Consider the following 24,206-nt stretch of genomic DNA (forward strand, 5'->3'; position numbering starts at 1 on the left):
TCAGGAAAAACCAAGCAGGAACACAAGGTCAATATATTTATACACATAAACATAAACCCAGCTTACCTTCCTGTAGCTCGAAGACCAAAGATTCCTCTTTTCCTTTTCTTTCACAAGGAAGGATGGAATCTAGGGTTCTTTGAAGAGTAAAAGAGCCTCTTTCACTATCAAGCCCTTTGCAGGCCTTTAGAAAAATATTCATCAAGGGCCCAGCCTTCAGCCTGACTGTTTAAGAAGTGCCTGAGTATGTTAAACGAGTCCAAAACCCAGGAGGCGGAGGAAGAAGGGGCGAGGGCAGGTGTGAAGTCACCCTTGCAAAGAGAGGGAATCGATTACCGACGGTGCTGGCGTCTGCGATCGATCACCTCCCAAATAACTTGCTTCTTCCACCTCGGGTCCCGCCATCTTTGTGACTTGCTCCAAGACAGAGGAGGCGCCCGAGCGGCCATACTGGACCTCTGGTCCTGTCTCTGAGCCTCAGCTAGAGATGGACCAGCCTCCTGGCTGACTACATGTTCAGAAAAAAAACTATACAGGAAAACCAAGGTTGACATATTTTAAAATATAAAATATATACCCAGCTTACCTTCCTGCGGCTCGAAGACCGAAGATTCCTAATTTTCCACATGAAAGGAAAATAAAGCCTAAAAGAGCCCCTCATTATCAAACCGTAAAAGCGGGCCGTCAAAAAAATAATAGCCATAATATTATTAATCTTGAAATAAAGAAGCCTTGTGCATCATAGAGAATAATATTCTGAGTAATTTACAGTTGGTTTGACACTTTTAGGCCAAACGGTGTTGTAATTTAATGGATTAATATGGGTTTAGTACTGTAAAAAAAACAAAAAAAAAAAAACAGTAGATTAAAAATCTGGAAAACAAGCCTTGTGCATCACAAAGAATAATATTCTGAGTAATTTGCAGTTGGTTTGACACTTTTAGGCCATACGTTGTTGTAGTTTATTGGATTTAAATGTGTTTAGTAATGCATATAAAAAAACACCAGATTAATAATCTGGAAAATAAGACGTATAAAAATATCAGATTATTAATCTGGAAAATAAAAAGCCTTGTGCATCATAGAGAATAATATTCTGAGTAATTTACAGTTGGTTTGACAGTTTTAGGCCAAACGGTGTTGTAATTTAATGGATTAATATGGGTTTAGTAATGCATATAAAAAACACCAGATTAATAATCTGAAAAACAAGCCTTGTGCATCATAAAGTATAATATTCTAAGTAATTTACAGTTGGTTTGACTGTTTTAGGCCAAGTGGTGTTGCAGTTTAAATGGGTTTAGTACTGTATATGAGAAATACCAGATTAATAATCTGGAAAATAAGACGTATAAAAAAATACCAAATTATTAATCTGGAAATTAAGCCTTGTGCATCATAGAGAATAATATTCTGAGTAATTTACAGTTGGTTTGACAGTTTTAGGTCAAATGGTGTTGTAGTTTAATGGATTTAAATGGGTACAGTACTGTATATAAAACACACCAGATTAATAATCTGAATATAAAATCACCAGATTATTAATCTGGAAAACAAGCCTTGTGCATCATGGAGAATAATATTCTGAGTAATTTAGAGTTGGTTTGATAGTTTTAAGCCCAACAGTGTTTTAGTTTAATGGATTTAAATGGGTTCAGTACTGTATATAAAAAACACCAGATTAATAATCTGGAAAATAAGACGTATAAAAAATACCAGATTATTAATCTGGAAAATAAGCCTTGTGCATCATAGAGAATAATATTCTGAGTAATTTGCAGTTGGTTTGACAGTTTTAGGCCAAACAGTGTTGTAGTTTAATGGATTTAAATGGGTTTAGTACTGTATATGAGAAATACCAGATTAATAATCTGGAAAATAAGAACGTATAAAAAATACCAGATTATTACTCTGGAAAATAAGCCTTGTGCATCATAGAGAATAATATTCTGAGTAATTTGCAGTTGGTTTGACAGTTTTAGGCCAAACAGTGTTGTAGTTTAATGGATTTAAATGGGTACAGTACTGTATATAAGAAACTCCAGATTAATAATCTGAATATAAAATCACCAGATTATTAATCTGGAAAACAAGCCTTGTGCATCATGGAGAATAATATTCTGAGTAATTTGCAGTTAGTTTGACACTTTTAGGCCATACGTTGTTGTAGTTTAATGGATTTAAATGTGTTTAGTAATGCATATAAAAAACACCAGATTAATAATCTGGAAAATAAGCCTTGTGCATCATAGAGAATAATATTCTGAGTAATTTACAGTTAGTTTGACACTTTTAGGCCATACGTTGTTGTAGTTTAATGGATTTAAATGTGTTTAGTAATGCATATAAGAAACACCAGATTAATAATCTGAATATAAAATCACCAGATTATTAATCTGGAAAATAAGCCTTGTGCATCATGGAGAATAATATTCTGAGTAATTTACAGTTGGTTTGACAGTTTTAGGTCAAACAGTGTTGTAGTTTAATGGATTTAAATGGGTACAGTACTGTATATAAGAAACACCAGATTAATAATCTGAATATAAAATCACCAGATTATTAATCTGGAAAACAAGCCTTGTGCATCATGGAGAATAATATTCGGAGTAATTTGCAGTTGGTTTGACAGTTTTAGGTCAAACGGTGTTGTAGTTTTAATGGATATAAATGGGTTTAGTACTGTATATGAGAAATACCAGATTAATAATCTGGAAAATAAGACGTATAAAATACCAGATTATTACTCTGGAAAATAAGCCTTGTGCATCATAGAGAATAATATTCTGTGTAATTTACAGTTGGTTTGATACTTTCAGGTCAAATGGTGTTGTGGTTTAATGGATTTACAGTATTGTATACATTAAAATAAAAAATAAAAATATTATAAAATAAGTGAAATGCTAATTCCAAAAACGGAGCCTTGTGCAATAAAGGGGATATTTTTCTGAACATTTTACCATTAGTTTGATATCATAATGTCATATAGTTAAATTGTTTAATTGATTTATAGGGCTAATTATTATATATTTTATTTGGTGAAATTAAGCCTTGTGCAATGCAAAGGACATTTGTTTATGCATATCTGAGTTGGTTTGGGCTGAAAACGTGAAATGTGCTTAGTTTAATTGGGTATGAAACCGAATGTCTGACGAATGTCAAACGTTAAACTAACTTTACCGCCGTTGACTAGAATGCACTGACACTACAACAGTCATGTTCCGCAAGTAAAAACTCCACTCATTTTCTCCATAGGGAGATGGATTTTGAACGATAACTTAAGTACTTTTAAAGACAGACCTACTGTGAGCTATGAGGTTGTTAATTGATGGTATTTGCTTCTGTTGAATCCTTCTGCTTGTGTTATTTAAACTTATTTTTAAAATAATCATGTTTTACAGCAGAAAAACTACAGTTGAAATGAGCAAAATGCGCCAAAAGAGCTCTTTAGCTCCGCTCTCTCTCATGAAACAAAGTGTCCCTACACTCTTCAAATACTGAAATGTTTGTATGCATATTTTGCAATAAACCTAAAATATATTGTTTTTATACATATAATCAACATTTGTAAATGAGTAGTTTCATATTTTTCCATCGTTTTTAATTCGATTATGCTGTTTGCAATGCTTCACGGGATTGTAGTTCTTTCCCTCGCTTAAGCCGTTAAGTACGTATTTTCGTCCGGTTTTCAAATACTTTTTTGCTTCAAATCAAAATTTGGAGTGTTGTGATTCACCTCGTAGCTGACTGGCTTGGATCATGGCTTATATCTCTTTAAATAAGACTATTATAAAATCCCTATGGGAAAATCCCTTCGGGAACCAGCGTCGCTGAAAAAGTGGGTTGGAACTGTTGGATGAGCTGGACGATGATATCACTGTATTCTGCAGAGCTGCTTTAAAGATGAAATTAACTCATTCCACAAATAATGAACTTTACACAGTATTGAATTAAACTGAACTGATTTCACCTGAATAATTATGGGATGAATTAATTGAATCATCATTTTCCTCTTTATCACCGTAAAGTTGCTTTCAAGCAATCTGTGTTGTATAAAGCACTATATAAAGGTGATTTAGTGATGTTTTATAAGCCAATCTTTTGCATACACTAAATATTAAACTTCTGTCTGTGCTACAGACATTAAATCATACAGATTATTGAGGAGAGGTGTGCTATTATAACATCACTTTTGTCTTTTTATGGTATAGAAGTTCTTGCAAGTGTTCTCTCTGTTATCTGTGATGTGATTTTTTTTTTTTTTCCTAATATAGATTTCATTTCCATGGCACCGCATATGCAAGCATTATTTAGGTGTATAGTTGTGTACCAGAGCCCAGATCAGACAGAAATGCTATATAACTGTTGAGATGACAGAACCAGGTTGTGTGCATGTAGGAGCAGCGTTTGATCCGTCAGTCGTACAGACAGATCAGCTCACGTTCTCTGGCTCTTTCTGCATCATGTCATTGGTTATAAACTTCCATCCATTGCTATTTATGTAGCTGCATTCGGGAACATTCATCACATGGAACGTCTTGTTAATTAGAGACATTAATAATTAGTTTCTGAATTCATAATTATGTTGATATTCTATGAAAGATTTCAGGATGATATATCCATAATGAAAAATGAAAGTCTAAGATTCTTAAAAATGAAAATGTATAATGATTTACTATTATTTCTTAAAAAACATTTGTATATAAAAATACTAAGTAGTAAAGCAGTTTTGTGTAAACGTAGTCTTTAATTGCAAAATGAAAATGATAAACACTTTTTTTTAAGAATTTTGGCACCATTTTAAAGACAGTTTAGACTTTGCTTCTCTGATATTGGCTGAATTCCCAAGCTTAAAAATTTTAAACCACAGACAATTTACCCAGTTTATTTTCCTTTATATTGCATTTTTTAATGAGTTTTAAGGATTAGTTCTCAAGGCAAATTCCCCAATGATTACAAAAACAATTTTGAGATAATTCTATTCATATTAAAGGCATTATGAAGACTAGACTGAGAGATTGAAAGTTGAATTAGCTGGCATGAGAAACACCCTAAGGGAGTTGAAGGCCTCTGACCCAGAAACCTCCTCTCTCTACTGCAACTTTACCCTTTGACCTGAATGACCAGTCCATGAAACGCAGTGTTAAACCAACCTGTCAACTCTGACACTTAATATTACAGAGGGAAAACAGGTTAAATTCTTTGCAAGAGTTTCACCAGAGAGCAGAAAGAAACTTCAGCAGAGGAAGGTGATTGTGCAGGCCTGAAACAGTGAAACAGAGGGTCTTGGCTTTAAGATTGTGATTTTTAAATAGCTTATGGTTTTTAATGACCATAATTAAGGAGATTTTGAGTCGTGCACTAGATCTGAGCTTATGAGTGGTCAAGTCTCAGGTGGAGAGCTGCTCTTTCTGTCTTTTTCACCTTCACCTGAGATGCCCCGAGCAAGAATTTGCTTTGAATTGATTACATTTGGGTTACTTTTGTCTCATGGTCTCAGAGTAAGAGAGCTCTTCAACTAAAGATTTAATATTTTATATCTGAATAATAAATAGCCTCTTCTACAGTCTGATTCAGACAGCACTGTTCTGGTATGGAACAAGTGAGTGATAATGTACAATCAGACCGTTATTATCACTAAATAATAATAATAAAAAACAGGCTGATCATCTGGACCCGGGCACATTGCAATAAAAATATATTTGTAAAAATACAAATAACTTGCTTTTTAAAAGTTTGGGGTCAGTAAGATTTAAAAAATAAATAAATAAATAAATGCTTTTATTCAGCAAGGATGCTTTAAATTGATTAAAAAAGTTACAGTGAAAATATTTATAATGTCAAAAGTAAAGACATTTATGAATATCAAAGAATCCTGAAAAAAAAAAAAAAAAAAAAATCACCGTTTCCACAAAAATAAGAAGCAGCACAACTGATTTCAACATTGATAATAATAAGAAATGTTTCTTGAGTATCAAATCAAAGGATCATGTGACACTGAAGATGATAAATTCAGCTTTGATCACAGGAATAAATTACATTTTAAAATACATTACAATAGAAAATAGTTCTTTTAAATTGTAATAATATTTCACAATATTACAGTTTTTACTGTATTTTTGATCAAATAAATGCAGCCTTGGTGAGCAGAAGAGACTTCTTTCAAAAACATTAAGGGCCAGATTTACTAAACTCTGCACGTGATCTACTGACGACGTGCAAATTAAAGTACATTCCCATAATGACCAACACAATCTACCAAGAGCAAATTAGTTTCTTTGGGGTGGTAAAATAATGGCTCAAATACCAGATTGACTAGCACAAACCTTGCAGGTCTATTGAAGTCAAAGTTGAATGTCTTAAAATTCCCTCAACATAAGGATCCACTCAAATGGTTTCAAGGTCGACATGCTGATCAAGCCAGCTCTCCCCTGCAGTTGGCAGTCTGGTTGTTGACGTTTCCTCTGATGCAATTGGTATTTTGCAACTCCTTCAGTGTATTAGAAGCTGATTGGAGGTCTGAACCACCTTGCCCTGCGCACACACACACAGACAGAGAGAGAGAGATCACTAGTAACAGCTGTGTGTCTCACTAGCACAAACCTGCTCTCAGCCTCTTACGGGCCTCATAGACTCTCATTTGGGCATTTAAGTTTTTGTCAAACGTTTCTCTCTTTCTCTCTTGTTCATATGCAAACACACTGCATGCATTTTTTTCAAGGTATGTGTATGCCGGGCCGTCTGCCCAATGACAGATTAATTGGTTTGGAATAGTGCCACTCTTTGGGAGTTGAGTTTGCCCTGTGTGTGTTTTCATGCAGAGCTGTGCCATCTGCCTCTGTGGCACTGCCATTGCCTTCAATATGCCCGTCATCGACACACACACATACCCATCCCCTGTTCACTTGGCACAGGACTCGTAAACTCTCTCTAATGTCTCTTTGAGTAATGTATTATCAGCCATGTGTTTCTCATAATGAATGGTTTATAAGATGTTCCTGCCATTCCTGCTGCACAGACTTATGGTTAGGGATTTGAACAAACCCCTAACACCATAGTATCAAACTCTGGTGTGTAACTATTCCCGGCGCACTGTTTGTGCTATGGAAATGAATAGAGCTGGGACAAAAAATCGATGCAAATTCTGAGATTTTCCAAATGCATCGAGATTCTCTCTCGAATCAAACCTGAGCTTATTTTTCAACAGCATATGGCACTGCATGGTTTCGAAACACACGTACTCTGCTTGCTTCCGATTCCTTACACACACCACTTGAACCTTCTATAAAATAATAAGTTCTAATAAATTCATAAAGTTCTAAAAGAGAATTACAAGGGTGTTTGCAGTGGGCTGTTTACATTAATCTTGCGTCATAAAAGTACATTCTCAGCCGAACGCACAAGCGCTCTTCAGCTGGGTTGCCGGTAGGGCAAAGGCTGCGATTATTTAATGCTCAGCTTGTCAGAGCTGTACGGCTCTGTGATCAGTAGTAAATGCTTCTCCATCTGAAAGCCAGAGGGTGCTCTTGCGCAGAAACTCAAAATATGCCCTGCTGCAGAAAAGATGTGTAGAACATGCGTCATATCGCTGTAGCTGAATAAACAGAAGATTGAAACGCTTTGATTAAACATGATAATAAACACACGACTGCTCAACTGTTGTTATGAAGTGAGTTTGGAGTAAAAACATGTTATTAAATGTTATCTTTTGTTGGACAAGCTGTTAATAAATGCTTCTCGTGTCTGGAAAGATGTTTGACGCATGTTGCTTTTTTTTTAAATGTACATTATTAGCGATTCAAACTCGGTAGTGCTTTCAGATGGATTAGCATTCGGAGCCATACTTCATTGACAAGCTGCGCATAAAAAAATAATTGCAGCCTTTGCGATTTCCAAATTGCACTAAGAATCACTTTTAAGCGATAATCACGTTCAAGTTCAATGTTATTTTTCATATCGTGCGATAAATTGTGCAGCCTTACTTGTCAGGTTTTCACAACTAAATCTGCCCAATTGCCTCTCAAAACTAGCCCAATCACATTTCAGAGGGGGTCCCTCAGTAAAAATCAGCGTTTTTTTGCCAAGGTTCCCCTGGCAAAATTAGCATTCCAGGGGATAAATATCACATTATTGGGGTCGCTTCAACCCGCGGACATGAAAAACAATCTGCGGCAACACAGTTAAAGTAGCCCAATTCCACAGGAAAACTGCAGACTTGGCAACACTGCTCTTCAGCGCTCTTCTTCGTGAGCATTTGAGCAAGTGGTTAAAAACTAGTCTAGAGCGCCATCTGCTGTTAAAAACTAATCTCAGAATCGATTTGAGAGAGAATCGTGATGCATTCAGAAAATCTCAGAATTGATCCATGAATCAAGATGCATTGATTTATTGTCCCAGCCCTAGAAATGAATGACTCCTCACATCATTTACTTTTTTTAATTTCTTAAATGCTTTTTATCGAAAGTGACGAATAAAGAACATCACAAGCAATTTGAGGAGATATTTTCAAAAGTTCTTGTCATGTTGGACAATATAAACCTGTGGTGACATGCGCTGCATCTGAAATCAAATACTTCTCTACTATATAGCATGCGAAAAACAGTATGGCAGCAGAGTTGTATGTAAACGAATACATATTGTTCGAAAAACAGTAGGCGAATAGTACCCGGATATCGTACTACTTCCGGCGAGATTCTGAAGAGCGCAAACGATGGACACTGTACTATCCCATGAGGCCATGGGAGGGGATTTTTGAATGACAGTGAAGCGACACCAGTGACACTGGTAGGTCACTTGACCGTAACAACATGGCGGATGTAGTACATCTGTATTACATACTATATAGAACTTTCTTTATTAAAGGGATAGTTCACCCAAAAATGAAAATTTGATATTTATCTGCTTACCCCCAGTGCATCCAAGATGTAGGTGACATTTTTTCTTCAGTCGATCACAAATGATGATTTTTAACTGCAACCGCTGCCCTCTGTCATTCAAATCATTGCAGTAGATGGGAACTTCATCTATAAGAGTGAATAAACCTTGCTTAGACAAATCCAAATGAAACCCTGCGGCTCGTGACAACCCATTAATGTCCTAAAACACGAAACGATCGGTTTGTGTGAGAAACCGAACAGTATTTATATAATTTTTTAACTCTAATACACCACTATGTCCAACTCCGTTCAGCTTCAGGTTAGTGAGGTCTGATCGCGCTCTGACAACGGAAGTGATGTCTCGCGCTCATTGAAGTATATGGGCGAGACATCACTTCCGTCTTCAGAACGCGTTTTTTGACCTCACTAACAGGAAGCTGAACGGAGTTGGACATAGTGGTGTATTAGAGTTAAAAAATGATATAAATAATGTTCGGTTTCTTGCACAAACCGATCGTTTCGTGTCTTAGGACATTAATGTGTCGTCACGAGCCGCAGGGTTTAATTTGGATTTGTCTAAGCAATGTTTATTCACTCTTATAGATGAAGTTCCCATCTACTGCAATGATTTGAATGACAGAGGGCAGCGGTTGCAGTTAAAAATCATCATTTGTGATCGACTGAAGAAAAAATGTCACCTACATCTTGGATGCACTGGGGGTAAGCAGATAAACATCAAATTTTCATTTTTGGGTGAGCTATCCCTTTAACGGTCGCTAAGTAAGTTATAATTCAAATGTAGGACTTACTCAAACAGTGCGTAATTTCGGACGCACCGATAAGGTTTGACTCTTTTGACTTGGGCCAGTAAACAACAAATAACAACACCCTAGTAACCACATACATTGCCCTAGAATCGTGAAGGTTACACTGGCACAGGCAAACAAAGAAAATGTAAAAATCTAGTTATTCTGACATCAGGTGAAGACATGAGCTGAAAGTGAAATGTGAAAAGATGAGCATGTCTGCCTCTCTTTTCCACTCTTATTGCTGTGTCTCTCATCTCTCTGTCTGTCTCAGTCAATACACTGACGTGTTTGTGTTTGTCTCCTCAGCTGCTGGGTTTCATCTACGCCTGCTACGTCATCAGTGTCATCACAGAGGAGGAGGACAGCTGTGAGTATCTTCACTGTCTCTCTCTTATCTCCCATCAAGCCCGTCTGTCTGCTTGGCAGTAGTTCTGCTGTTGTGGCTGATATCTGCCTGCTCAGGTCAAAAAGTGTGTGTGTGTGTGTGTGTGTGAGAGAGAGAGATAAGAGAAAAAATGTAAGTCTGTCCAAACAACACATTCTTTCTTGTTCAAGTGTCTAAAACAGATCATTTATCAATTTTATTATGAAGAAGTGTCCTTGTTTGATTGTACTCTTCAGGAGATGAAGGCTCTGTGTCCTCCTAGCTTTGTTTTGAGAGACTATATCTAAACCATATGAATTATCAATGTTGAAGAATATGAAATATTGATGTAAAAAAACATTTTGGTCCATAGGAAGATATACTCAGATATACTTTGTGAGAAACACTGTATTACTCAACTCGCTTTATAAAATGATGTGTGTGTGTAAGTGTGCCTACATGTTTGTGTGGACGTCAATTGTAAAAATGTGTTTGCAACATAGACTCAATGAAAACTTTTTTTCCAAAACTCCAAAAATGTATATGTACATCAGGGGCATTTCCTCAGAGTAGGCAAGGGAGGCAACACAAATATTGCAAATTATGACATTAAAAAGAGCGCAAGTCACGTGTATTTCTTAAGGAACACTGCCCAACAGCGACACCCGCAGGTAAAGTTACACAGAGGAGTCATGCCTCCCTTTCCTCTCATAGGAATCTATAGAAAATCATCTGAACCCCGGCGTGCGGTGGGTTTTGTGGGGGGTAATTGAGAATGAATGGGGGAAAGTCACGTGAGAGGAGGCAATGTCTCCATCGCGCTATGATTGGATGTAATTGGTTATGATTGGATATGATTGGTTTGTGCGATAAATCCCGCCTCTCGTTGACGTGCGCTTTCCGCGCGTAGGTTTGACTGAACAAATGAAGGCGTCAATCGGAAGACTAATCGAAAAGTAAGTAAACAGATCACCCAGTTAGATATATCACTACTTTATGTTACGTCAAAATCAAACTTGAAATGGACTGAAAGCATGATTACTGCGGGGTTTTTTAGTGCAATCAGCTTGGTGAAATTAAAAATGCAATTCGTGTCTGTGACAGACGGTGTTAATGGAGCATGACTGATGATCCAAAATATTCTAGGTTGACAATTAAAAAGAAAAACCGCAATAAACAAATAAAATATATTGTTTAAATTATTATTGCCTTTAGTTATTATTTTGGAATGAATGTAGAAATGCTTAAAACACTTGATGCTTGATGAGATTGACTTGGTTTTGATAAATAGAACATTGCATTGTTAATGTAAAATTACAAAATGGAGTTGTATTTGGTTTCTTTTTCTTTTTTTTTTTTTTTGATATACTGTAATGTTCATTTAACAAGGAAGATTTGTCAACTTTAAGAGTAATGCACATGAATTTACAATGATTCTTAAAAATAAAAAAAAATGTGCCACCTCATTTCAGAGCACCACTGCACGCCACTGATGTACATATAATACACTACAGTTTTACGCTGAAATGAACACTAGAATTTGATTCCTTTTCGATTAAAAAGACTTATTCTTGTGCGGTTCCTTCCACAGTATTATGTTTTGACCTCAAAACACTTTTATAATAGTGCTTTGTAAACTAATACGTTCTGACGTTTGCATCACATAATCAGCACCATATGTGAGTCTCAGAGTAAACTTGCTCAGTAGCTCCCCTGGTACAGCATTGCACTTGCAATTTCAAGTTTATGGTGAGTCTCTTGAAACAAGAGTCATGATAAAAGAGCTCAAACACCAGAAGAAAACTGAAGCATGGTTGCTTCAGCAAATGTGTTTTTATCTCACATTTGCTTTTGTTAAAGGGGGGTATCACACACAGTTTCTGCCAATCTCATGTTGATCTTGAGTATCTATAGAGTAGTAGTGCATCCTTCATATCTCAAAAAATGTCTTTTAATCATATTCATAAAAGATACATACGCTGTACTGAGTCTTTCCGAAAACAGCCAAGCGCCTGGAGGCGTGCTGTGTGAGTGGAGCTAAAGAGTGACGAGTACGCTCCGCTTTTGTGTAGAGATAGTATGATCAGATGTATTTAAACACACACAATGCACCATCGCATTATCCCTGGATAACTTTTGAATCACTATAATGAATGATGATGAATAATGAATTTATAAATTCACTACATTTGTGTTGTTTACATTATTTGCACTTAGGCGCCTATTGCCAACAAAACAGACATTTGATGCAGTTTTACTCACCACCTGCGGTTCCGACTTATGACCGGGATCATTACCGCTGTGACCGCTCCATCTTTCAGTTTCAAACAATCTGCAAATCCAGCGTAGAACTGGGCCTTGTTTATAAAACCATAAGTGCCGATTCTGAGGACTCGAACAGCCCAAAAAACACAAGATATTCTCCATTCATTTTAACCAATAAAAAAAGTGATTGAAACTATCAGTTTCTATGGTTATTTTAATAACAAATATCGAGAGCGCATCAATGTAATGCACTCGCGCTCTTCCAGGAGAAGTGCCCATACAAGGAATTCCGCCCCCGTTTATGTCACTCAGGCCCATACTTGAAAAAAAGACCCAGAATCCTGTAATTTGGAAGACAATTTTTGGCACAGAAATACTCAGTCAACTCGTGTTTTGAAACTTTGGCCATGTTTAGCATGAGAATCCAACTCATCCAATTCTTTTAACTTGAACGCCATGTTTTTAGAAAGTCATGTCATGCACAGGATGTTACAAAAGACGGGACTTTTTCATTTTTTTTCTATATAATCATGCAATCATTGCACTACTTTTCTATTCCAAATACACACTAGACAGACATGTTTGACCGTTGCGCAGTGAAATGAAAGTGGAATGCAAAAACATGCAACGGTCAAACACATCCGTCTAGTGTGTGTTTGGAATAGGAAAGTAGTGCAATGATTGCGTGTTTATATAGAAAAACAATGAAAGTCCTACAGTGGAATGCAAAAACATGTTCCATGTGAAGCGGCGCAGGTGCTCTGCAAAATATGTGGTCAGTCAGTTCTAACCAAGGCGGAAAACTCAAACCTTTTTCATCACCTGAAAAGGTACCATCCCAGCGACTCTGTGTGTGTGTGTGTGTGTGTGTGTGTGTGTGTGTGTGTGTGTGTGTGTGTGTGTGTGTGTGTGTGTGTGTGTGTGTGTGTGTAAAATTCTTGGAAGATGTCTGTACAGACAAAGATAGCCAATCTGATTAGAGTTTGCCAGATAAGGAAAGTGCTTTCCAGTACTGACTGTTGAATAGGTCCATGGGAATGCACATAAATTCAAAAAAATATATATATATATATATATAGTTTTCAGTGCATAAACAGTGCATATTTGCTCTTGGCAGAATAGGCTAAGTGGGAGAGGACCAGAGTGAAGCCCAGGGGATGAGATAAGCCACTGCCCTGTTTGTATGGGCTAAGCACTAGCCCTCCACTGACTATTAATGCTTTCCCCTGTTCCAGAAAAGTAGGAGATACTGTTCTTTGGTTTACCACCATTGAACTTTCCCCGTAGGGCTGTATCTCGCTGACTGCACTGAAATAATCCACTTTTATCCTTTACAGTCACTTCCTGTTTGTCTTTGTCTTCTGATGACCCTTGAGCTTCATCACTCAACAGGAGGTGGTGTGTGTTTTTGTGTTTTATAGGCAGTGCACATGTGCTCGGGTGAACTCTGTATTTATGCTCTGACAAATTGACCAACATTAAAGTGATTATAAGTGCGCAGAGGAACATTTTATTGCTTCAAGGTTGATTCATAACCCAGAGCATTTAAAGACAACATGAAATCAAAATGGCTGTTTGGTGGCTTTTATGCCTGTTAGTTTTGAGGCCATCTGTCTGTTAGTGCAAAATGAACTTTTAGCACATGTGAGCATATAAAAATTTACAATCTCGAATTACAATCGCCCATTTGTCCAATGAAATGTTCTCTAGAATGAACATGTTCTTCAGCTGATTCACTATCGTACAAACCTGATTCCAAAAAAGTTGGGACACTGTACAAATTGTGAATAAAAACAGAATGCAATGATGTGTAAGTTTCAAATTTCAATATTTTATTCAGAATACAACATAGATGACATATCAAATGTTTAAACTGAGAAAATGTATCATTTTAAGGGAAAAATAAGTTGATTTTAAATTTCATGGCATCAACACATCTCAAAAAAGTTGGGACAAGGCCATGTTTACCACAGTGTGGTATAACCTCTTCTTTTTATAACAGTCTGCAAACGTCTGGGGACTGAGGAGACAAGTTACTCAAGTTTAGGAATAGGAATGTTGTCCCATTCTTGTCTAATACAGGCTTCTAGTTGCTCAACTGTCTTAGGTCTTCTTTGTCGCATCTTCCTCTTTATGATGCATCAAATGTTTTCTATGGGTGAAAGATCTGGACTGCAGGCTGGCCATTTCAGTACCCGGATCCTTCTTCTACGCAGCCATGATGTTGTAATTGATGCAGTATGTGGTCTGGCATTGTCATGTTGGAAAATGCAAGGTCTTCCCTGAAAGAGACGACGTCTGGATGGGAGCATATGTTGTTCTAGAACTTGGATATACCTTTCAGCATTGATGGTGCCTTTCCAGATGTGTAAGCTGCCCATGCCACACGCACTCATGCGACCCCATACCATCAGAGATGCAGGCTTCTGAACTGAGCGCTGATAACAACTTGGGTTGTCCTTGTCCTCTTTAGTCCGGATGACATGGCGTCCCAGTTTTCCAAAAAGAACTTCAAATTTTGATTCGTCTGACCACAGAACAGTTTTCCACTTTGCCACAGTCCATTTTAAATGAGCCCTGGGCCAGAGAAAACGTCTGCGCTTCTGGATCAGATATGGCTTCTTTTTTGACCTATAGAGTTTTAGTCGGCAACGGTGAATGACACGGTGGATTGTGTTCACCGACAATGTTTTCTGGAAGTATTCCTGAGCCCATGTTGTGATTTCCATTACAGTAGCATTCCTGTATGTGATGCAGTGCCGTCTAAGGGCCCGAAGATCACGGGCATCCAGTATGGTTTTCTGGCCTTGACCCTTACGCACAGAGATTTTTCCAGATTCTCTGAATCTTTGGATGATATTATGCTCTGTAGATGATGATAACTTCAAACTCTTTGATATTTTTCCCTGAGAAACACCTTTCTGATATTGCTCCACTATTTTTCACTGCAGCATTGGGGGAATTGGTGATCCTCTGCCCATCTTGACTTCTGAGAGACACTGCCACTCTGAGAGGCTCTTTTTATACCCAATCATGTTGCCAATTGACCTAATAAGTTGCAAATTGGTCCTCCAGCTGTTCCTTATATGTACATTTAACTTTTCCGGCCTCTTATTGCTAGCTGTCCCAACTTTCTTTGGAATGTGTAGCTCTCATGAAATCCAAAATGAGCCAATATTTGGCATGACATTTCAAAATGTCTCACTTTCAACATTTGATATGTTATCTACATTCTATTGTGAATAAAATATAAGTTTATGAGATTTGTAAATTATTGCAAATTATTGAAACTTTTTTTATTTGCAATTTGTACAGTGTCCCAACTTTTTTGGAATCTGGTTTGTAGTTAGTTCAGGTGTTCAGTTATGCTAATGCTCTTTTTATTTCCTTTTCCAAACAAGAAAGAAAGTTGGAAAGTAAGTAATTTAACTACATTTTCAGTACTTAGCATAACCTTTGTTTAGCAGTAGCTTTATTCACAGTTTTTTTAATAACGTAGGAGTTATAATGCATGGCTGCTTTTGACTTGAATGCATGTTAGCCGCTTCCAATTATTTTAGCTGTAAAATTAGATATTGCATGCAAACTGGTATTTTTATTATAATTCATTATCATAATCCTAATTATACTAGTTTGTTGTGCAAATAGTTCTACTGTTTACTGCTCTTTGTTATTCTTCTTAAAGGGTTAGTTCACCCAAAAATGAAAATTCAGTCATTAATTACTCAGCCTCATGTCGTTCCACATCTGTAACACTGTGTCCTAACCAGCGAAGATTCCAGCGACAAGCAATTTGACTGTCCACACTAGACGTGATGCAAAAATGAGAATCGATAAAATCAATCAAAAACCACAGCCAATCAGAAGAGAATGTGGGTGGGCTCTCTTGGAAAGAGCACAGCGAACACAATGAAATGGGCAAGTACTTAGTAAAATTCCACAATTTAAACATTATTTATTATCTATTAAGTACATATGGAGTGACTGAACCAATCTTTGTCATAGAATACACTTGTTTGTTCACATTGAGTTGACTGTACTGTAATCTTATGATATTTAGTCAACTAAAACTAGACTAAAACTAACACAATTTCGGATGACTAAAATATGATTAAAACTAAATGGCATTTTAGTCAAAAGACTATGACTAAAACTAAAACAAAATTTGCTGTCAAAATAAACATTGCTATAGAGGCTAATGAATTGTAAGTATTGCACATTCACAGAAAATGACTTACCTCTGTGTTGATAAAAATAAGATGGATAAGTATCAGACTACTTTTTCTAACCATTAGCATGTAGCTTGACAAAATGTCTGATTCATTTTAGTAAATCAATTTGTTCATTATAGGTTGATATAAATGATTTGATTTAAAATAAGTGATTTTTGTAGTAAACAAATAACACTTTCATTTTATTATGATAATTTTATAACATAATAGTTTGATAAATGCTGTTTTTTTTATCACACGTAATAACAATTTTCAGGCGGCAGTAGAACAAGCTGCCATTTCATAGCTTTCCCAGCATCAATTGCTTGCAAAGGAAGTGGCTAGAAAGTGTTTGAAAGTGTCTTTGTTGCTTTCATACGTGGAACTAGCTGTCAAGTGTGGTTTTGCAGGTCTGTGATATAAATTACAGACTTTTGGGTATTGAAAAAATGTGGAACATTTCAATGAAAATATGTCAGGAAGGAAAACTCATTAAACCATTTCATGTTATCATCCCAGTTATGTTCCATTACAGCATAAACTTTACCTTAGATACTGTATTTCTTCTAAAATACATATTTTAGGTACCTTAGGAAATGATTGTTAACTTTGGGTTGTGGGGAAATTTGATTATAAAGTTTTTAGGCTAAAGAACTTTTTCCTTTCCTCGTGCTACGTTGGAGTTGGAAGTACGAGGATGTGTGTGTGTGTGTGTCTATTTTGTATTTGCAAAGCTGTGTGTGGTTCATTTACACGCTCATTGGAAGTGGAGGATTTAATTTTCTCCACAGCACTTCCTTGCCTCTGAAGTTTCCCTCTTTCTGTTCCTCTCTTTTTCTTCTCTCTCTCTCTCTCTCTCTCTCTCTCTCTCTCTCTCTCTCTCTCTCTCTCTCTCCCAGGTGATTTGAATAATAATGTGTCAGGCTTCATTTTTATCATTGATTATTCTTCTACCTTGTTCGCCCTTCTTTCTCATCTCTCTCGCTCTTTCTTTCTGTTTTAAATGACTTGCATCCATAATTAGTTTGTAGTCGCGGTCCCACTGTTATCGTTGGCTCATTAAAAGCAGCAGCAGTCACTTGTGTGAATCTAATCTAATAACAGCGGACAGGTCGGCCCAGCCACCGGCTACAGGGACGCGTGGGCTCTTGGGTACTGATCTAAGCCCGGATCCTGCCTTTACCAAAAGAAAACGCAAGCCTGGCTCGACATCAGTGAGAGAGGGAATGTGTGTGGCACCTCGAGTGTCTGGTTGGTTATCAGCGCTGAGCAGATTCCTATGCAGACTCAAAAAAGAGCTGGTTTTTATGAAAGTGGGTCAGAATAGTGTAGTGCTGAACGTTAGTGTGAGCGTTTCCCCAATGTGTGTTACACTATCCAGAGAGAGAGATAGAGAGAGACAGGTAAAAGCAGGACACAGAACAGAGAGATGGTGGAGACACACACACACACACACACACACACACACTCACACACACAGTATAGAGTCAAAGAGAATTTGTTATGTGAGAGCTGGATTTGTCTTATTGCATGAGCTCTGTCTGATCTCTACCTGTGATGCAAAGCAAAACTGACACCAAGGCTGTGTTCAAAATCCCTCATTCACTATTCCCTAGTCCACATATAGTCCCCTTGAAGGAGCTGGAAGGGCTGTTGCTTTTGTATAGTTTGTACTTGCTGTTTAATAATGATTTGAAGCTTTGCAAACTTGCAGCTCCAGTAGAAATGAAAGGATTTATCTTTGTCATGGAAACTAGCATGCGTAAACCTTAATTAAACTATTTAATAATCAATTAAAAAGGAATATTACACTGTACCCACATTGGACCAGCGGTTTGGAAAATGGATGGTTAGATGATTCGGCTGTGGGCGCCATCTTCTGGTCAGACGTGGGAATTTATTCGGCACTACTCTCACAGTGCATTATGGGTAATCTATATTCCGTTGAGTGTACATCAGTTGTACACTCGTTATTGCGGTGCATTATGGGATTGGGTGAATGCACTTGATAACGTCCACTACGGTCAGACACTACAAATGGCCGTCCCCTCAAATAGTGCCATATTTAAGGGTATAGGTGCGATTTCGGACACAGCACAAGACTCTATATACACTATACTATTCTGTTGTTGTTGTTGTTGTTGTTTATAAAGATGATTATAATTACCTCAGACTAACCGCAAACTAAAAAAAAAAAGAAAGAAAGAAAATAATTTTCCAATGGATATTGATTAGAGCAGATGCCATAATATAAGTTAATGTGAATGAAATAAACATTGGTTATATTTTTCATTGGCTTTTTATTTGAATACATAAGTATGGGTTCAGTAAAGATACTTTTAATACTTTTATTCAGCAAGAATACATTAAAAGTGAAAGTAAACATATTTGTATTTCAAATAAATGCTGTTATTTTGAACTTTCTATTCATCAAATAATCCTGAAAAAAATATTGTACACATTAAATGTTTATTGAGCAGCAAATCAGCATATCAGAATGATTTCTGAAGGATCATGTGACACTGAAGACTGGAGTAATGATGCTGAAAATTCAGCTTTGATCACAGGAATAAATTACATTTTAAAATATAATACAAAAGAAAACGTTATTTTAAATTGTAATAATTTTTCACAATATTGTTTTTTACTCCAATAAAATAAATGCAGTTCTGGAGAGCATAAGAGACTTCTTTCAAAAACATTTTAAAAATCTTGAATGGTATGTTCTTGATTTATTAAGTTTCTAATCTTTAAAAAAAAACAAATAATGTAATAATCACACAAATTTCAAAAGGAATATCCATTTTCATACACTGTAACCCTGAATAAGTTGGGCTAACTCAAAAAAAAAGTATTTTAAGTAAGCAGAACTATCAAGTTTTGAGTTTGTAGTACTCATGCATGTTAACTGCTCCTAACTTGAAGTACTGAGTTAGCGAACTCATACATTTTGATAGAATATAAAATAATATAGAATATAAATAATAAAATATTTAAAATATTTAGTTAATTAACATAAAATATTTAGTTAATTAACTTTTTTATTTTGAGTTCTTGCAAATCAAATAAGTTATTTACTTCACTGTAAACCCTAAGAAAATACAAAAAATGCCAACTGCAAATTTTGCTAACATGTTAACAGTACCATGGTATAACACTTACTGAATGAGTGCATCAGCTTAAAACATGTAACTTGTCTGCTCTCAAACCAAGCCACATGCGCTGCTCGTCACATGTGTTACTTGTCACCATGATGGTAACTCTCCAAAAACCCAAATTAACAGAAACTCTTATAAATTAGCATAACAAAACATTAATCACTACTAAATCTCCCTTAACATTAATCTTGTGCAAAACAGAAATCCCAGCCCAGATTCAGTTAAACTTAAGTTAGTCTAAATTAAAAGAAATGAGTTCATACAACTCAAAACAATAAAACAGTTCAGTTTACTTGAAATATATCAGTTCTGTGAACTCAAAAGAAAAATAAAGGTCTAAATACTCATAAGAGTTAATTTAACTGAACTAATTTGTTCAGTTTAAGTTTGTCCTACTCAAACCAATGAAGTATTTTGAGCGTTAGGGTTTGCAGTGTACTGTACATTAAATGGCTCTCAGACCCACAGTCTACTTCTCTCACTCAACTGAAGCATTTTCAAAGCATTGTGACTGCTATTCGTTCCACCCACCTCTCGTTTTGAAAATGAATTGCGACCACGGGTACGTTTTTCTGAACAGTTGTGCTATAGTTCCCCTCCTCCTTTCGCCTCAGCTTTATCTGTCTGTATGCCGCTTTCTCCACCACAGAAACTGTCTCCACAGGAGAGAAGTCTTTATGACTGCTAGAAACCAGTATAGTTAATCATATCACACAATTCTCCCCGGCTGCTAAAATACATCCACTGACAATACAGTAATGAATTTGCGATTTTACTTTTAATTATTAAAAAGTACATCACTCATTACTGACATTCTCTTGTGTGAAATTATTGCATTGCAAATTATTTTTTTTTTTGTTCATAGCTTAATTTACTTCTATTATTAAATGTTATAATTGTTGTTCCTTTATGTGTTAGAAATTGATCTTTTATTTTATTTTTTATTTTATTTTATTTTATTTTATTTTATTTTATTTTATTTTATTTTATTTTATTTTATTTTATTTTATTTTATTTTATTTTATTTTATTTTATTTTATTTTATTTTATTTTATTTTATTAGGTAGTGCGTGCCTTTGGCTGTCATGACTGCTGTTGAGTAAGTTGTATTGTCTTAAAGTCTTTGATCATGTTTAGTTTTCACAACACTTTTTTTGGTAAAAATTTTTGGGTTACACTTTATTTGGATGTTCCGCTTTAGACATTCTAGCTATAAGCAACTTTGCAACTGCATGTCAACTAACTCTCTTTAGGCTGTTAGGTTAGGGTTAGGTGTTAGGTTAAGGTTAATAAGTTGACATGCAGTTGCAAATGTGTTACTTATGTGTACAAAGTTAGTAGAATGTGTATAAAGACACAATTTTTGGATAGCCGTATAATTCATATTTCACCATAAACACCTGAAAGTGGCTTGTACTGTGTAAAATCTCAGTGGTTGTTTGCCCTGGATGTGTGTTTCACACTGTAAGTACGAGTGAAGTCGTCCCATTTGTTCCTGCCTTCCCAGCATTCCACACATAGCAGCGCAGCTCATGGTCTCTGGAGCTGCACGGATCCTGCGAACGCTAATGACACATTATGAGCTCAAAGCCTGTCGTTTATGATAAACAAACCAGCTCTGCTATTATCAGGCCTGCTGTATGTTCAGTGTGCGTAAACATAGAGGTGAAATTGCTCCTGAGATTGCCTTCTGTTGTGCTTTTATGGATTGACTGAAATGTTTGTTTGTGCTTTCATGAGTCACAGCTGAAACACGCGTAGTGTAAGTATACACTAAAATGTGTGCTCGTATTGATCTTGATACCGCACATCTTTTTTCTTTGTTAACATCTAAAGTCATTGCCTTCATTATTACACATATATATTTCTTTGTATGTACAAGAACACCCATTTTGTTCATGATATAAAGAAATTAAAATGGGTTTGGAATAAATAAGGGTGTATAAACGATGAGAGAATTCTAATTTAGGGGTGAACTGTCTCTTTAACTCACAAACATTTGTAGTGCAGTGGGTTATGGGTAACAGATGCATATTTCAAAACTCCCAGCAGAAATCATACATCATTTACACACTGTTTTCAACCTACTGTGCATTGGGGCTCATTTTAATCTCTCAGACTTGTTTATATTTAAAATAGGAGGTATTGGAATTGGGACGCAGGGAGAGTCTCTCTTTTTTCTTGCTGTATATAAGTTAGAAATGAGAGACTTGTGTGGAGTCTGAATGAGGCTGTTTTTGTGACATATCAGGACACAAATGTGTATAATCACATGGGTATGACAGGTATTACAATGAGAGGGTGACTTATGAGGACATTACCCCATGTCCCCATTTCTCAAAGGGCTTATAAATCATACAGAATGAGTTTTTGTGAGAAAGTAAAAGTGTGCACAGTTTCCTGTGATGGGTAGCTTTAGGGGTAGGGTTGGTGTAAGGGGGATAAAAAATACGGTTTGTACAGTATAAAAACTATTTCGCCTATGAAATGTCCCCACAGTTCACAAATATGAATGTGTGTGTGTGTGTGCATGTGAGAGAGAGTAACAGTGAATAGACCCTTTTCACAGACTGTGATGACGCATTTTAACAGTCATCAATATCATTTATAACACTATACTTAGTATTATATTACCTTCACATCAAATTACTAGGACCACACACACAAAAAATGTCCCCACAAAAATGGCAATATCCGAAATCCTTGTTCTTGTGGAGACATTTTTTGGTCGCGATGAGTAAAACAGCTTATAAATCACACTAACTGGTGTTTTTTGAAAATGTAAAAATGCAGAAAGTTTTCTGTGATGGGTAGGTTTAGGGTTAGGGGATAGCATATACAGTTTTGTACAATATTAAATCATTATGTCTATGAAAATTCTCCATAAAACATGGAAACCCAACGTGTGTGTGTGTGTGCGTGCGTGCGTGTGTGTGTGTGCGTGTGAGAGAGAGAAAGAGAGAGAGCATATCGAATCTCATGAGACGCTGTTCATTGTTAATAATTGTCTAATTTGTGTAAATTGTCATGTATTTCAGTGTTAATGTTCACATTGATTCATATTTCTGTCATGCATAATGTCTGTTCATGGTTTTTTATATCAAGTGATTATCATTTCATGTTTCATTTGTTCTCTTCATGGCTCATTTTCCGGTTTCATTTCTTTCATTCTTTAATTTCATCTTTTGTTTGGTTTTCAGTTGATTTTATTGGTGGATTTGACCCATTCCCACTCTACCATGTCAATGAGAAACCATCTCATCTTCTGTTAAAGCCCGTGCATCAGTAAGTACCTGTGTGTGTGTGTGTGTGTGTGTGTGTGTGTGTGTGGGTGCAAGCAAAATCTGACAAAACTTACCCTTGTGGACAATTAGAAATGTCATCCGTTTGAAAATCGATTCATTAATGATAATTATGATGATAATTATGCATATAATGATAATTAAGCATGTAATGAAATAAAAGCAGTATAAATTATAAATAATAAATCTAAATTTTTAGTTAATATGTTACATTTAGTTACATTTAAAGGCATAATAAAAACAATATAGAAGTCTTTTTTTCTTTTTTCTTAAAAGCGAAATGTGTGTATGCACTCTTAAAAATAAAGGTTGCAAAAGTAGGTTTTCACAGCGATGCAATAGAAAAAACCTTTTTGTTTCCTCAAAGTACCTTTCAGTGCACAGTTCTTAAATGAACCATTATTTTCTTAGTGTGAAGAACATTTTAATCATCTAAAAAAGCTTTTTTTTCCACTATAAAGAACCTTTTGTTCAAGGGAAAGATGTTAAAAGTTCTTCCATGAACCATTGATGTGAATAAAGAACCTTTATTTTGAAGAATGTGTGAATGTGTCACAATCACATGTTCTGTGTGTGAGTTAAATATAATTGATCCTCTCACACTTGTCCCTGCTTGCCCCTTATCTGAAGCATTAATTAAAGTTAGTTTTCTTTTAATTAGTGTAAGTTCTTAATTAGTCCATTCATTAAGCATTCTGATCTTGTCCAGTGAGGGATTAGTGAAACTGTCTGCAGCTAAATCCAACAGTAAAGGAGCTTTTATATCAACTAGAACCATTTTTTGTATTGTTATTGGCAAATATTACATGTGGGTTATTCGTAGCTCTATAAGTGTGACATGAAAAAGTGGCAGTCTGTTGATGTGATTCCAGGTCAGATCTCATTTTTTAACAAGAGAACGACGTCAGCACAATGTTTATGTGCTGCAAAACCATAATGTCAGTTCTTGTTTTAAACGCTGCAGCTGGAAGCGGCACAATGTTTGGCCGACTTTCCTCATACTTTTATCATTAGTTATGTGCCAGCTAGAAAAATAGCATCTTCTGAAGAAATAATAGTTTGTGTTACTTCACTGCGACTGGAGGGTCGGACTGCTGAAAATGGAAGTGTAAATGTGTGTGACGTATTCATCAAGCTAGAGAGTTGTGGAGCAAGTCATTTTTGTGGTTTAGTTCTAATGATGTGTTTATAGTCTGGGGAAAATGTTTTTTATTTCAGAGT

The 24,206-nt window shown here is 36.1% G+C and overlaps 1 protein-coding gene across 3 annotated transcripts in view; it reads left to right on the forward strand.

Annotated features, from left to right (window-relative positions):
* nkain4 (sodium/potassium transporting ATPase interacting 4) overlaps nt 1-24,206 on the forward strand; it is a 103,195-nt gene that overhangs the window by 73,335 nt on the left and 5,654 nt on the right. For 2 of the 3 annotated variants that reach the window (XM_067372468.1, XM_067372469.1), the window contains exons 5-6: nt 9,992-10,052; nt 22,884-22,968. In XM_067372468.1, coding sequence (XP_067228569.1) covers nt 9,992-10,052; nt 22,884-22,968 — 146 coding nt within the window. The remainder of the gene's footprint in view (nt 1-9,991; nt 10,053-22,883; nt 22,969-24,206) is intronic. The other variant, XM_067372470.1, reaches the window with a different exon arrangement.

The sequence above is a fragment of the Chanodichthys erythropterus genome, chromosome 20 (assembly GCF_024489055.1).
Source record: "Chanodichthys erythropterus isolate Z2021 chromosome 20, ASM2448905v1, whole genome shotgun sequence".
Lineage (NCBI taxonomy): Eukaryota > Metazoa > Chordata > Actinopteri > Cypriniformes > Xenocyprididae > Chanodichthys > Chanodichthys erythropterus.